Genomic DNA, 14901 nt, shown 5'->3' with positions numbered 1-14901 from the left:
TTCATTCAATTTTACTATTTCAGTGATTGCTTATGTACTAAACCATGCTCCCCAGATTTTGATATCTACCAAATTATACCCCTTGAACTTTGATATGTACTAAATTATGGCCCCTGAACTTTCATCCATGTTAGACTTTTTTTACTAAAATTAGAAAAAAGTTCTTTGATCCAACAATCTCAATAGTTCAAGGGGTATTTTTAACGACCTTAAAAGTTCAGGGGACATGATTTGGTACATGTCAAACTTACAAAAATCCTAATTAGCAAAAAAAAAAAAAAAAAAAAAAAAAAAAGAGGAAGGAAAACGTAATGGAAAGCGGATATGAATAATAAAGGACAGTAAAATTGACTATTACTAAATAAATTTCTAAATGTGCGTTTGCTTATAAGTAATAATCCACAAACCGCGTTGCGCGTGCGTGTATTCCTTTCTTTCCTAATTTTAAAGAAAGAAAAAAATGAATATTCAACTTAGAAACATACGTACGAATAATCTAATTCTACATTTTAATATAAATATATATAATATTCTTCAACCTCTACACAAAATTTCTCACATTTCATATTCTGATATTGTGTGTGAGGTAGTCTAGAGAGAAAATCTGTCCAAATTTGTTAAAATACAACCTTATATATATTAGACTAAGATCGATTAATATATAATCTGAATCATTATTATATATAATGAGTTCGTTATTAGTTTCTGTTAGTCATTATAATTATTACGATTATTCTGGTGTGGTTGGTCGTAGTAGATCTTACCCTCCAACTTCATCAAACCTTCATCTCACTACTTCTAAGTCGCCATCGCTCCTCAAAAATGGAAAGATCAGGTAATTATTTCATTAATTAAACATTACTCATTAATGTTCTCTCTCTTTTTTTCAATGTTTAATTATTATTTGACAGGAATATTTCTGTAAAGAACAATATTTTGCCTGATTTACCTCAACTTCCTTCACCTGATAATTCAGATCCTGGTTCCTGGTAATTAATTGATTCATAATTATAATTAGTTACATTAATGATGATCTTTGTCGATGGATTAATATTAATATCTGTGTTAATTAATTTTTAATTAACAGGAAAGTATGGCTTATGGGAATGATTGTATCAGTAATTATACCTTTTTGGACAAACAAATGGGGGCGTTTACAAAAAATTCAAAGTAAGGAGTTTTTTTTTTTATATATATATATATTTTTTATTATTATTATTAACCATAATAATAATAATAATTAAGAACAAATGTACGTACGTAGAACAAGTAGAGACAGTGGTGGATACAGCTCAAGAAGTGACAGAAATGGTGGAAGACATGGCAAAGAAAGTGGAAAAAGTAGCAGACGAACTTGGGGATCGTCTTCCTGAGGGTGGAAAGCTCAAACAAACTGCTTTATTTGTTGAAGATTTTGCCCAAAAAACTGTTCATAACGCCGATCTCATCGAAGATCTCCTTCAAAAGGTACTTACTTATTAATTTATTATTACTGCTCTAATAATTTTTACTATATCATAATTAACACAGTATTCCTATTTAGTAATTTAAAGTGCTCAGTATAATATTTTTATAATTTATTAAATTAAAATGTGTGAGATTTCATATTAAAATAGGTATTTTTACATTACATGTTCAAATTTTTTTTTTTTTTTTTACTTTGTGGCAAATTTTTTTTTTTAAAATACTGTGTTTTTTTTTAAAAAAAAATATTGTGTAAATTTTATATTTTAATTATTCTATTTTTTATTTTATAGTTGTTTTAAATTGTTTTATAAAAAGATAATTTTTTGTAAAAAAAAATTGTGTGGCAGTAATAATATATCACGTACGTCTTGTTGCTCCAAAACATTTATCTAATTAATAATACATTACTTACTCTCAAATTATTGCATTTAATTACTCTTTTATCACCTCCCTTGCTACCTAATTAATTAATGTTAATTAATTATTATTATCTCTCTCGGACTGGGATTTGGAGCTACATCACCTGCCTTCTACTAATTATAATTAATTAAAGAGAAATATTAAAAAATACTATTGATATCTATTATGTTATATAATTAAGTATCACATCACACACATAATATTTATTAAATTACTAGTAATGGCTAAAACTTTTAAACATGTCGCTTTGCGATTAGCTAGCGATACTCTCTAAAAGTTATTACATTAAACTATATAAAACTCAATACTTAATTGAACTAATAGAGATATTGACACAAAAAAAAAATACTAGATACTACTAGTACTTTTGAGCATTTATTTTTAATTTAATAAGTATTATAGAATATGTAAAAAAAAAGTACTACACACAATTAATTTGGCAATACTTCTAATTGAATGTATGATTCATTAATTAAGAAAAACATTATTTAAAATATAATATACATAGCAATTATTTATTTATTTTAAATAGCACGCCAAATAAAAACCTTATTATTATTTAGGTAAGTGATTTGGATTAGGTGAGTTATAATAACTCAACTACATCGCTGTCTTCTTTTGATCGTTTCTACCTATTATTATTATTAACTTTGACTATTCTTCCCATTAATTTATATGACTAGGATAATTCATAGTACTACTTGACCCCACTTGTTATTATTAGTACCATTTTCAAATTATGGAGCGTACCTTTTCGAAACATAATAATAACATGTTTTTTTTATGGTATTTTTACAATCAATAACATGTTAATAATAATAATAATAATTTATTAATGATATAGTGTGGGGCGTACTTTTATTTATCACAAAATCTAACCCTAAAATTAAAACCATTTGAGAATATTCATCTAGTGTTGTAAATACGTGCGTGCCCGATCCACTTCAAAATGAGTTATTTTTCAAGAGTAGGTTTATTTGTATGCCTAGTATTTTTTTCGTGTCGTGTTTACTTGAGCCGGCCTATTCTTATTAGATAGGAAAATCCGTTTTCATATCTAAACTCAAATACATGTTACTATTTTTTGCAATTTTTTTTAATAATTGTTGAATTAATTACTATTTTTTTTTTTGTACTTTTATAACTTAATTTTTTTTATATAATTTTTGAACAATAGTGTAATGACAATCATATATAGAATTGAGTATAGTTTTATTCTTATATTTTCTAATAGTTTAAATTATAGTATTATAATGTTTAGTATTATATTTAAGTTTTATTATTATTATTATTATTTTTTTTAATGTATCATGTCATACGTTTTAGATTTGATGTGTTGTGTCATTCTTAAGTGTATTAAAATTCAATTAAAACCGATCCAATCTAATCGTTAATTATTAGATTAGATAATTTTTTAAATTTAATTAGTAATTAGATTGGATCGGATTAGAGAAAAACGATTGGATTGGATCATATACCTACTTACTTGTAAATTTTCAAAAAATTTTGAATAATTTACTATACTCAAAAATAAGGTTAAAATATTTTGTTTCAAGCGAGATTGTTTATTCTTATAAGCGTAATAGTAAGTAACTGTTCGAACTTTATTTTTAGTAATACAAATTATTAAAAAAAACTTGAAATTTATAAGTGGTCATAAATAACTACAATAATTCATGAAAAAAAATAGATTTAAAAAAATTGTTGAATATGGAAATAGATAAAGAGTATATCAAAATATATCTACAAGCATTTCCAAAAGTTAAAATTAATTTGTTCTTTCACATATGTTTTGAAGGTGGAGGAAGTGGAGAATAAGGTTGAGGACTTTCTTGAAGACCAAACCAATAAGAAAGGGGAAGACAAAACCGATGAGAAGTAATGAAACAATGATTAGTGATATAATGATAATGTAGTTATTAGTTGTACGTTAATTGAGGAGTGTTTGTAATTATAATTTATTATAAATTATGTATTAAATTAATGACGAAATATTATAAATTAAATATTTTATTTAAGGGAAAATTGTTCTTTGAGAACAAGTAAGTACATTTGATATTGTTTTTTGAAAATAGTTTTTAAACCAACTTTTAATAGTTTAATGCAAGATGTAAAATTTGTGTTTAGTTTGGCATAAAAATTAAATTTATGTTATATTTAGTTTATTATTTATAATTGTGCTCCAATAAAAAATGTAAAAAATATAATTATTATTGATCATAATTTAATATTGTATTGAAAATCTATAAATATTATTATTTTTTTATTTTTTATTACTTAAATAATTGTAATATAGTAAATAAAGAAGATAAAATTATGTAAAAAAATTATTAATAATAATTAGTAACATTATAATAAATAAAAAAAATGTAGAATTTATTGTGAGCAGAGCAATGCTCTACCATCCTAAAATATATATTTCAAGTATCTTTTAAACTTTCTCATGGAAACTAAGTTAGCTCCCAAAATTTATTACAGAAACTCAGCATAGCCTAGAAAAAATACAACTTTTGAAAGAGTAATTACAAATAAATCTTCAAAGTTGAAACTAAGCTATTATCAAAATTATAAAATATACCTTAATGTACTAACTATTATCATCAATAGGTATTTTTTAGCTAAAAATGGGAAGAGTACTTATCTTTTTTTCAATATTCTGTTGATTTACGTTAGTGAATGGTGATTTTCTACCGTTAGTCTTCCCTCTCATATGAATGTTTCGAGAAAAATTAAAGGAGACGTTTAAGAGGAAAGAAAGCCCTCTGCCCATCTGTTGGGTCCGCCCCTTTATTGGTGGGCTGGACCAATAAGGGCTTAGGCCCATTTTATTTGAATCAATTAAAGAAAAAAAAAAGAAGAAAGGAAGCACGAGTGCTTCGTGAGCAGCAAGAAAGAAAAAGAGAAAAGAAAGAAAAAGAGGGAGAAAGAAGAGAAAGAAAGCTAGAGAGAGAAAGGAGTTTTGCCATTTTGCATTGAAGATCAAGTGGTGGATTCTTATCCATTTTAGCTCAAATTTTGGGTGGTGAATCCTTGCAAGACGCTCTACCCATCTACCGGTTCCGATTTGGCGATTGTCCTCTCTAAGGTGCTCTTCTACAATACCCATTTGGTGAGACCCAAACTTTTTCTATTTGTGTATCCATCTTTTGAGATGATGATGAAAGTTGTATTGATCCAAGATTTTTTAATCTTGATGTTGTTGTGAGCCTCTAGTTTTTCTAGAGAAGAACTTTGTAATCCCATTATTGAACTTTGGTGATAGTGGATGATTTGAGCGGACTACGGTCCCGTGGTTTTTTCCCGCATTGGGTTTCCACGTAAAAATCTTGGTGTCTCACTTTTACTCTTGATTTGTGTATTTTATATTGCTTGTGGTGCTTTGGTTGATATTTAATAATTGCTTGTTGTGGTGTTTGATAAGTATCCCACTTTTGACATACAAAGAGGGAAAATATTGTGGTTAATTGTAATAGGTTTTCCCAACAAGTGGTATCAGAGCCAAGGTTGATTGGTGTTGAATTCTTGTGTGTTGAAAAATGGATGAGTCGGATGGAATGATGACATTGAACTTATCAAATTATTCTGCTTGGAAGCAATTGATGGAAGATTTGCTCTATTGTAAAGATTTGTACAAACCTAGTAAAGGTAGTGAGAAGCCGTCTAAGTTAGATGATGAGGAATGGGAAGTTCAACATAGAAAAGCCATTGCCTATATTTGACGATGGATGGATATAAATCTTCATGAGCACATCTCTAATGAAACCAGAGCTGATGTTGTTTGGAAAAAGCTAGAAAATCTCTTTGCGAAGAGAACGGCTGGCAATAAGATTTCTCTACTTAGAAGATTTGTAAATTTGAAGTACAAGGATGGTGGTAGTATGGTTGAGCATACAAGTCAATTTCAGAGTCTTGCAAACCAGTTAGTTGCCATGAAGATGAATATGGATGATGAGATGCAAGCATCATTACTCCTCAGTTCTTTACCTGACAGTTGGGAAACGTTGGTGATAACGGTTTCTAATTCCACGCCAGAAGGGACTTTGACTATGGATTTGATCAAAGATAGTTTGCTTAATGAAGAGGCCAGAAGGAAAGCCCAAGGTGAATCTTCTTCTTCCTCTGGGGTTCTTGTTACTGAAAAGCATGACAGGCGGGGACGAAGTCAGACTAAAAATCAGCATGGTTCTAGAAGAAGATCCAAGTCTCGAAAAGATATCAAGTGTTATCATTGTAACAAGCTAGGTCACTTAAATAAGGGATTGCAGAATATTGAAAAGAGAGCAGAATCAAGGAAAGAAAAATGAGAAAGTGACTAATACAGTTTCCGCTGAAGGTGATGTTGTCATTGTATGTGATGATGGGTGTGTTAGTCTTGCTACCCAAGATTGTAATTGGGTGATTGATTCTGGCGCTTCATTCCATGTTACTGCTCGTAGTGATTTCTTCACTTCTTACACTACTGGTGATTTTGGCACTGTCAGAATGGGAAACAATGGTGCATCAAAGATTGTGGGTATTGGAGATATTTGCTTGGAAACCAGTGTTGGTAGCAAATTGATTCTCAAAGATGTTAGGCATGTTCCAGAGATTCGCCGTAACTTGATATCTACTGGAAGACTTAATGATGAGGGGTTCATAAACTGGTTTGGTGAAAGTAAATGGAAGCTCACCAATGGTTCTCTTGTAGTGGCGAGAGGAAAGAAAGTGAATACTCTTTATGTCATGGAAGCGAAGCTACACAAAGGAGAGATTAATGCAGTTCAAAAAGATGCAAACATTGATCTTTGGCACCAGAGGCTCAGTCATATCAGCGAGAAAGGACTTCAAACTCTTGCTAGAAAGAAATTCTTACCGAATTTGCAAGGTATGCCTCTTAAAACTTGTGATCATTGCTTAGCTGGAAAAACACATAGAGTTTCTTTTCGTACACGTCCACCATCTAGAAGATCTAATGTTATTGATCTGATTCACACTGATGTCTGTACTATGCAAACTAGAACTCTTGGAGGTGCACTTTATTTTGTTACTTTTATTGATGACCATTCTAGAAAAGTTTGGGTTTTTGCTTTGAAATCTAAAGACCAGGTGCTCGATGCTTTCAAAGAACTTCATGCCAAGATTGAAAGAGAAACTGGAAGAAAGTTGAAGTGTGTTCGAGCAGATAATGGTGGTGAGTACAGGGGTCCATTTGAATACTATTGTAGACTCCATGGAATCAAGATTGAGAAGTCAGTTCCAAAAACTCCTCAACATAATGGTGTGGCAGAAAGAATGAACAGAACAATTGAAGAAAGGATTAGGTGTATGCTTTCCCATGCCAAGCTACCTAAGTCCTTTTGGGGGGAGGCTATGAGAACTGCAGTTGATTTGATTAACCTTTCTCCTTCAGTTCCTCTGAACGGTGATGTACCTGAGAGAGTATGGAGAGGGAAAGATGTCTCATATGGTCATTTGAGAGTATTTGGGTGCAGAGCATTTGTTCATATTCCTAAAGATGAGAGATCCAAGCTTGATGATAAGGCAAAACCATGTATTTTCTTGGGGTACGGTCATGAAGAGTTTGGGTACAGATTATGGGATCCAGTGAACAAGAAGATTATCAGAAGCAGGGATGTGGTGTTTCTTGAAGATCAAATGTTTGAAGACAGTGACAAAGTTCAGAAGCAAAAGTTCCATCCTAATGTTCCTGTGAGTACTAGCTCAGTTCCTTCACCCATAGTGCTTGATGATCATGGGGGAGATGAACAAGAAAACCATGAAGAGCATGTCAATGAAGAAGCAGATGAACAAGAAGATCGTGGTGAGAATATTGATTATGATGTTCATGATGATGGTGAGCCAACTGAACAGGATCAAGAAGCACCTCCACCACCACCAGTTGAGACTCCACTAAGAAGATCCACAAGAGAGCGTAAACCAACTTCAAGATACAATCCTCATGAGTATGTAATGCTCACTGATGGGGGAGAGCCAGAAAATTACCAAGAAGCCATTCTACATAAGCACAAGAATGAGTGGGATGGAGCCATGCAAGATGAGATGGGATCCCTGCATGAGAATCACACATATGACTTGGTGAAGTTGCCTAAAGGGAAGAAAGCTCTTAAGAACAAATGGGTTTACAGGCATAACATAGAAAACAATGGCTCACAACGGTACAAGGCACGATTGGTTGTGAAAGGGTTCAGTCAGAAGAAATTTATTGACTTTGAAGAAATATTTTCTCCTGTTGTGAAAATGTCCTCTATTAGAGTTGTTCTTGGTTTAGCTGGTCGCTTGAATTTAGAAGTAGAACAACTTGATGTGAAAACTGCATTTCTTCATGGTGACTTGGAAGAAGAAATTTACATGGAGCAGCTAGAGGGTTTCAAAGTCAAGGGAAAAGAGAATCTTGTGTGCAAGCTTAGAAAAAGCTTATATGGACTCAAACAGGCACCTAGACAGTGGTACAAGAAGTATGATTCCTTCATGTCGAGCCATGGATATACCAGAACTACTTTTGATCATTGTGTGTTTACAAAGAAGTTTTTTGATGATGATTTCATTATTCTCCTGCTGTATGTTGATGATATGTTGATTGTTGGCCATGATGTCAAAAAGATTGAGAAGCTAAAGGAAGAGTTGAGCAAGTCTTTTGCTATGAAAGACTTAGGATCGGCGAAACAGATACTTGGAATGAGGATTTCTCGTGACAGGAAGAATGGGAAACTTTGGTTATCTCAAGAAGCTTATGTTGAAAAAGTTCTTGAAAGATTTAACATGAGCAAAGCTAAAGCAGTTAGTTCTCCACTTGCAGCCCATTTCAAGCTAAGCTTCAAACAATGTCCTACAAGTGAGAAGGATAAACAAGAAATGACTTCAATACCTTACTCATCTGCAGTTGGCAACTTGATGTATGCTATGGTTTGTACGAGGCCAGATATTGCTCATGTAGTTGGAGTTGTTAGCCGATTCCTTTCTAATCCTGGTAAAGATCATTGGGAAGCAGTGAAATGGATATTGAGATATCTACGAGGTACTTCCAAGTTGTGCTTATGCTTTGGTAGTGGTGACCTATGCTTGATGGGTACACAGATGCAGACATGGCTGGTGAATGTGATTCTAGGAAATCCACTTCAGGTTCTTGATGACATTTGCAGGGGGAGCTGTTTCATGGCAATCGAGGTTAAAGAAGTGTGTTGCTTTGTCTACTACAGAAGCTGAATACATAGCTGTAACTGAAGCTTGTAAAGAAGCTTTATGGATGAAAAAGTTCCTACAAGAGTTGGGCTTACAGCAAGAAAGATACATTGTCTACTGTGACAGTCAGAGTGCCATTCACCTCTCCAAGAATTCAACATTCCATTCAAGATCCAAGCATATTGATGTTAGATATCATTGGATTCGTGATGTGCCTGAGATGAAAGAATTGCACTTAGAAAAGGTGCATACCAGTGAGAATGGTTCCGATATGTTGACAAAGGCTTTGCCTAAAGAGAAGCTCAAAGCTTGTAGGCGAAGAGCGGGCTTAGTAGAGTCCACCAACTGAGGCGGAGGGGGAGATTTGTTGGGTCCGCCCCTTTATTGGTGGGTTGGACCAATAAGAGCTTAGGCCCATTTTATTTGAATCAATTAAAGAAAAAAAAAGAAGAAAGGAAGCATGAGTGCTTCGTGAGCAGCAAGAAAGAAAAAGAGAAAAGAAAGAAAAAGAGGGGGAAAGAAGAGAAAGAAAGCTAGAGAGAGAAAGGGGTTTTGCCATTTTGCATTGAAGATCAAGTGGTGGATTCTTATCTATTTTAGCTCAAATTTTGGGTGGTGAATCCTTGCAAGACGCTCTACCCATCTACCGTTTCCGATTTGGCGATTGTCCTCTCTAAGGTGCTCTTCTACAATACCCATTTGGTGAGACCCAAACTTTTTCTATTTGTGTATCCATCTTTGGAGATGATGATGAAAGTTGTATTGATCCAAGATTGTTTAATCTTGATGTTGTTGTGAGCCTCTAGTTTTTCTAGAGAAGAACTTTGTAATCCCATTATTGAACTTTGGTGATAGTGGATGATTTGAGCGGACTACGGTCCCGTGGTTTTTTCCCGCATTGGGTTTCCACGTAAAAATCTTGGTGTCTCACTTTTACTCTTGATTTGTGTATTTTATATTTCTTGTGGTGCTTTGGTTGATATTTAATAATTGCTTGTTGTGGTGTTTGATAAGTATCCCACTTTTGACATACAAAGAGGGAAAATATTGTGGTTAATTGCAATAGGTTTTCCCAACACCATCTTATATCTCAATGTAGAAAGTACATTATATATGGGAAAATTTTAAAAGTTTACTTTTTTATAGCATAAATAAATAAAGCTATGGGGATATGGATTTTTTTGTATTTTTACATTTATATGGTTTTTTTTGTGTCATATTTTTGTAAAAAAAGATAGAAATCCTATATTTGTAAACAATAATAAGCTTTGCCAGAGAAGTCGCCGAAAAAGTCACCGGCGCCGGAGAAGTCGTCGAAAACTATCGGTGCTAGAAAAGTCGCTGGAAAAATCACCGCTACTGGAAAAGTCACCGGAAAAGTCATCGTTGTCGGAAAATTCACTGTCGCGCGGAAAAAGTTACTGAAAAAGTCACCAAAAGTAGATGTCTCAAATATAAACAAAAATAGAACCGGTTATAATTGAAATATAACCGGTTCTGTAACACAAAGAATAAAAACAAATAAAATAAAATAACTCAAACAAATTTTAATTAAATTATAACCGGTTATAACTAAAATAGAACCGGTTATATAACATAATGAATACAAACGAGTAACACACAATAATTCAAACCGATTACAATTAAAAAATAAAAGGGAAATCAGTTCCTAAAACATTGAAACATAAATTAAAAACAAAACTAGTTCTACAATAAAAAAGGGGTAAGTTAAAAAATACCACTTTTATTAATCAATTAATCAAATCTACCTCTAATTTTATATTTAATTGAAACATACCTCTTTTTATATGTATTGTACCCAAAATATCCTGACATAAGAGAGTCACATAGAGAGTATCTTGAAGTGACAAGGGTAAAATTTGTACAATGTTTAAAAAAAGGTAAAAACGATAGACTTTAAAAAAAGAAGGTAAAAATAAAAGAGGACAATATAAAAAGGTTATAGAGTGTAATTTCCTCAATAAAAAACCTCATAACACATAATACCTCATAAAACCGATTATAATTTTTTTAAAAAAAATGGAGATCAATTTCAAAAAATATTGAGGCATAAATATGAAAAGAACCAGTTCCATAATAAAATAAATAAACACAAATAATAACACACAATAACTCAAATATAATATAAAGATACTGTTTAGATTTATCATCTAGTTACAAATTTAAGACAAAAAAATTGGTTCCGTAAAGCAACTAAGATAAAAACTCACACACAAAAACTAGTTAAATAAACTAGCTTAAACAAAAATATCCATTCAACATGCTCCAACCCACCAAATAATTACACTCATACCATATCTACCGCAAAAATACTCATTCATTATGTCTATATAACCGGTTCTATTTTAGTTATAACCGGTTTGAGTTATTTTGTGTTATTTGTTTTTATTAATCATAACATTGTTATAAAACTGGTTCATTATAACACTATTATAGAAACGGTTCTATTTTAATTATAACTAGTTTAAGTTATTTTGTGTTATTTATTTTTATTCAATATTTTACAGAACCGGTTATATTTTAATTATAACCGGTTTGCGTTATTTTGTGTTATTTATTTTTATTCATTATGTTATAAAACTAGCTCTATTTTTAAATTATAACCGGTTTCTGAGTTATCGTGTGTTATTTGTTTTTAGTCATTTTGTTGTGGAACCGAGTCTATTTTAATTTATGTCATTTGATTTTTTATTTAATCAATTCAAAAATTAATTCTTGAATTATTTATTTTTGAAACTAGTTTTTAATTTAGTTATTTCGAGAACTGATTTTTTTATTTAGTTAATTTAAGGAACTAATTTTTTATTGATTTTTTCTATTTAATTAGTTTTTGTGTGTGAGTTTTTATCTTAGTTGCTTTACGAAATTAGTTTTTTTTTCCTCAAATTTTTAACTAGTTGATAAATATAACCGATTTTTTTTTGTATTATATTTTTAGTTATTGTATGTTATTATTTGTGTTATTTATTTTGTTATGGAGCTGGTTCTTTTCATATTTATGCCTCAGTATTTTTTTAAATTGATTCTCACCTTTTAAAAAAATTATAATCAGTTTTATGTGTTAAGATGTAGAATTAGTTTTGTTTTTAATTTATGTTTCAGTGTTTTAGGAACTGATTTTCCCTTTATTTTTTTAATTGTAATCGATTTAAATTATTGTGTGTTACTTGTTTGTATTCATTATGTTATATAACTGTTCTATTTTAATTGTAATCGGTTTTGAGTTATTTCGTGTTATTGATTTTTATTCATTATAATACTGTATAGAACCGGTTCTATTTTAATTATAATTGGTTTAAATTATTTTGTGTAATTTGTTTTTATTCATTATGTTACAGAACTGGTTATATTTTAATTATAACCAGTTTGAGTTATTTTGTGTTATTTATTTTTATTCATTATGTTATAGAACTGGTTCTATTTTTATTATATCCGAGACATTAATCCCCACTTTTTTTAAAAAAAAAAAAAATTTATAACCGGTTTTATGAGGTATTATGTGTTATGAAGTATTTTATTGTGAAACTAGTTTTGTTTTTAATTTATATTTCAGTGTTTTAGGAAATGATTTCTTTTTTGTTTTTAATTGTAATCGGTTTGAGTTATTACATGTTACTTGTTTGTATTCATTATGTTATATAACCAGTTCTATTTTAGTTATAACCAGTTTGAGTTCTTTCGTGTTATTTATTTTTATTCATTATAACACTGTTATAGAACCGATTCTATTTTAATTATAACTGGTTTGAGTTATTTTATGTTATTTATATTTATTTATTATGTTATATTTCAATTATAACCAGTTTGAGTTATTAGTTTTTATTCGTATAACCAGTTATATTTTTAGTTACATATGAGACATTTACTTCTGGTGAATTTTTCGGCGACGACGACTTTTCTGGCGGCAATGATTTTTCCGGCAACTTTTCTGGTGACGACGACTTTTTCGGCAAAATTTATTGTTGTTTTACAAATATGAAATTTCTACTTTTTTTACAAAAATATGGCATAAAAAAACCATATAAATATAAAATAAAAAATAAAAAAAAAACCCATAACCCTATAATATTATTTATTTATGCTATAAAAAAATAAACTATACTCTCAATTCTCTTATTTATGAAAATTCCCCTATCTCAATTCATCCTTTTTTTTTTCAAAAAAAAAAAAAAAAATCATCCCTTTCAAAATTCAAGGGCCCATAAAGCCCATTCATAATTATCTACATTTTACATGTATATGTATATTTCAAAAGAAGACAAAACAGTGAAAGTCTTTTATGTAAATATATAAATATATTATTATTATTATTATTATTATTATTATTAATTTCAAATAGTTCCTAGCAAAAACAATGAGGAAAACCTAGAAATTCAAAAACCTATATGTCATGGGAGTGTGTTAACGTCAAAAATCAAAAGCCATAAAATTTATAGTCTCGAATCATAACAGTTTCAAGAATCTAGATTTTACAGAGTAATTCAAAATAATAATGCATGTACTTAAAAAAATTACATGAAAAGAAGAAAGAGAATTTACTCACAACTTAGAAATTCTAAAATGTGCTTGAATGAATGTTAAAGATCAAGCTTCAGTCAGAGAGTTCTTCAAAGATTTCAGAGAGAAAATCAAGGTTGCATTAATTTTCTTTGAGAATAAAAATAGCTAAAAGAGTTTAAAATAATTTTTGACCTATTATATTGGCAGTTAGAGGGGTAATATGGTAATCTAAAATTCAAATTTTGGGTTTTCCCCTAAGAAAGTATAATTATCACGTATGTTGGGAAGTACATACGACAATATGCATATATTGTAACCGCCAGTGCACCAATTGAGGTCCAGATCTCAAGGTAACATTAAATGCCTCCGATATCAAAAAAATAATTAAATCTTCATTCAGTCACATCAGATCAAAGATTGTACGAAGAGTAAACATGTGTCACCCATCCAACTAACTTAGTGGCTGAATAAGTTCATGTGCGAGCAAGAAGTTCTCATGTGGACTTGGGAGAAAATGTTATCCCAATTTTCGCATAAAGTGATGTGACGTCTATTTAGCTGACACGTGGAAAGGATTTTGTAACCTGGACAGACAATTCGATTCATGGTGTACCTTCTAAGGTGATTTATGACATAAACAACTAGTTTAAAGAAGAAGTTGTCCATTTTGCAGTCAGCTCGCATGTATCGAGCAGAGTAAATGCAACTAGAATATTTTAAAGGATATTCTCTAAATGTTCAAGCAATACAAATCTCGATCAAATCCCTAATTTTGTGGGATAGATTCAATTCGACAGGAGAAGAGAAAACCTACTTAGTTTTTCTTTTCATTTCTCTTGTTTTAAGAAAGTAATTAAGTTTCCTAATTTATTTTTTATTTATTTTGAGAAACTAAACTGACGAATTTATTCCTCATACATAATAGTGAAACTATTTTACTATTCGGGGATCTGAAATCATTCATTCCATAGATCACTTAAGCTGCTAAGACCATTGTAAGAGCTAATTTCGAGGAATATCAAGAATTTCGTAGTTCTTTTCTCACAAGTCAATACAAGAAAAATAATAGTATGCTATTACTATCATCACGAGACCAAATCTCTATAATACTTTTTGTATTTAATTTGCATATTTATTATTATTAATTGTTTCTAATCGCTTTAATTAATTTAGCGAGGTCAATAGTAACCAATTACATAAGATAACTATTTACCTTATTTTAAAAAAAATTCCTATTCATATTTACCATGTTTTCAAAAAAAATTCCAAAAAAATATACATAAATTCATTGGATAGTTGGATAATAATGTTGTT

The 14901-nt window shown here is 30.4% G+C and overlaps 1 protein-coding gene across 1 annotated transcript; it reads left to right on the top strand.

Annotated features, from left to right (window-relative positions):
- The first annotated feature begins 423 nt into the window (after positions 1–423).
- LOC115699485 (uncharacterized) lies at positions 424–4013 on the top strand. Its single transcript, XM_030626929.2, has 5 exons — positions 424–835; positions 912–989; positions 1088–1170; positions 1265–1467; positions 3686–4013. The coding sequence occupies exons 1-5, from the start codon at positions 687–689 to the stop codon at positions 3767–3769; spliced, it is 597 nt and encodes a 198-aa protein (XP_030482789.1). The 5' UTR covers positions 424–686; the 3' UTR covers positions 3770–4013.
- Positions 4014–14901: the final 10888 nt, after the last annotated feature.

The sequence above is a fragment of the Cannabis sativa genome, chromosome X (genome assembly GCF_029168945.1).
Source record: "Cannabis sativa cultivar Pink pepper isolate KNU-18-1 chromosome X, ASM2916894v1, whole genome shotgun sequence".
Classification (NCBI taxonomy): Eukaryota; Viridiplantae; Streptophyta; class Magnoliopsida; order Rosales; family Cannabaceae; genus Cannabis; species Cannabis sativa.
This window is presented reverse-complemented; position numbering and strand designations above follow the sequence as displayed.

Coding starts and splice junctions, on each gene's coding strand:
- LOC115699485 (XM_030626929.2), top strand. CDS start 687: ATGAGTTCGTTATTAGTTTCTGTTAGTCATTATAATTATTACGATTAT. Junction 990..1,087: donor AATTCAGATCCTGGTTCCTG/GTAATTAATTGA, acceptor TTTAATTAACAG/GAAAGTATGGCTTATGGGAA. Junction 1,468..3,685: donor TCGAAGATCTCCTTCAAAAG/GTACTTACTTAT, acceptor TATGTTTTGAAG/GTGGAGGAAGTGGAGAATAA.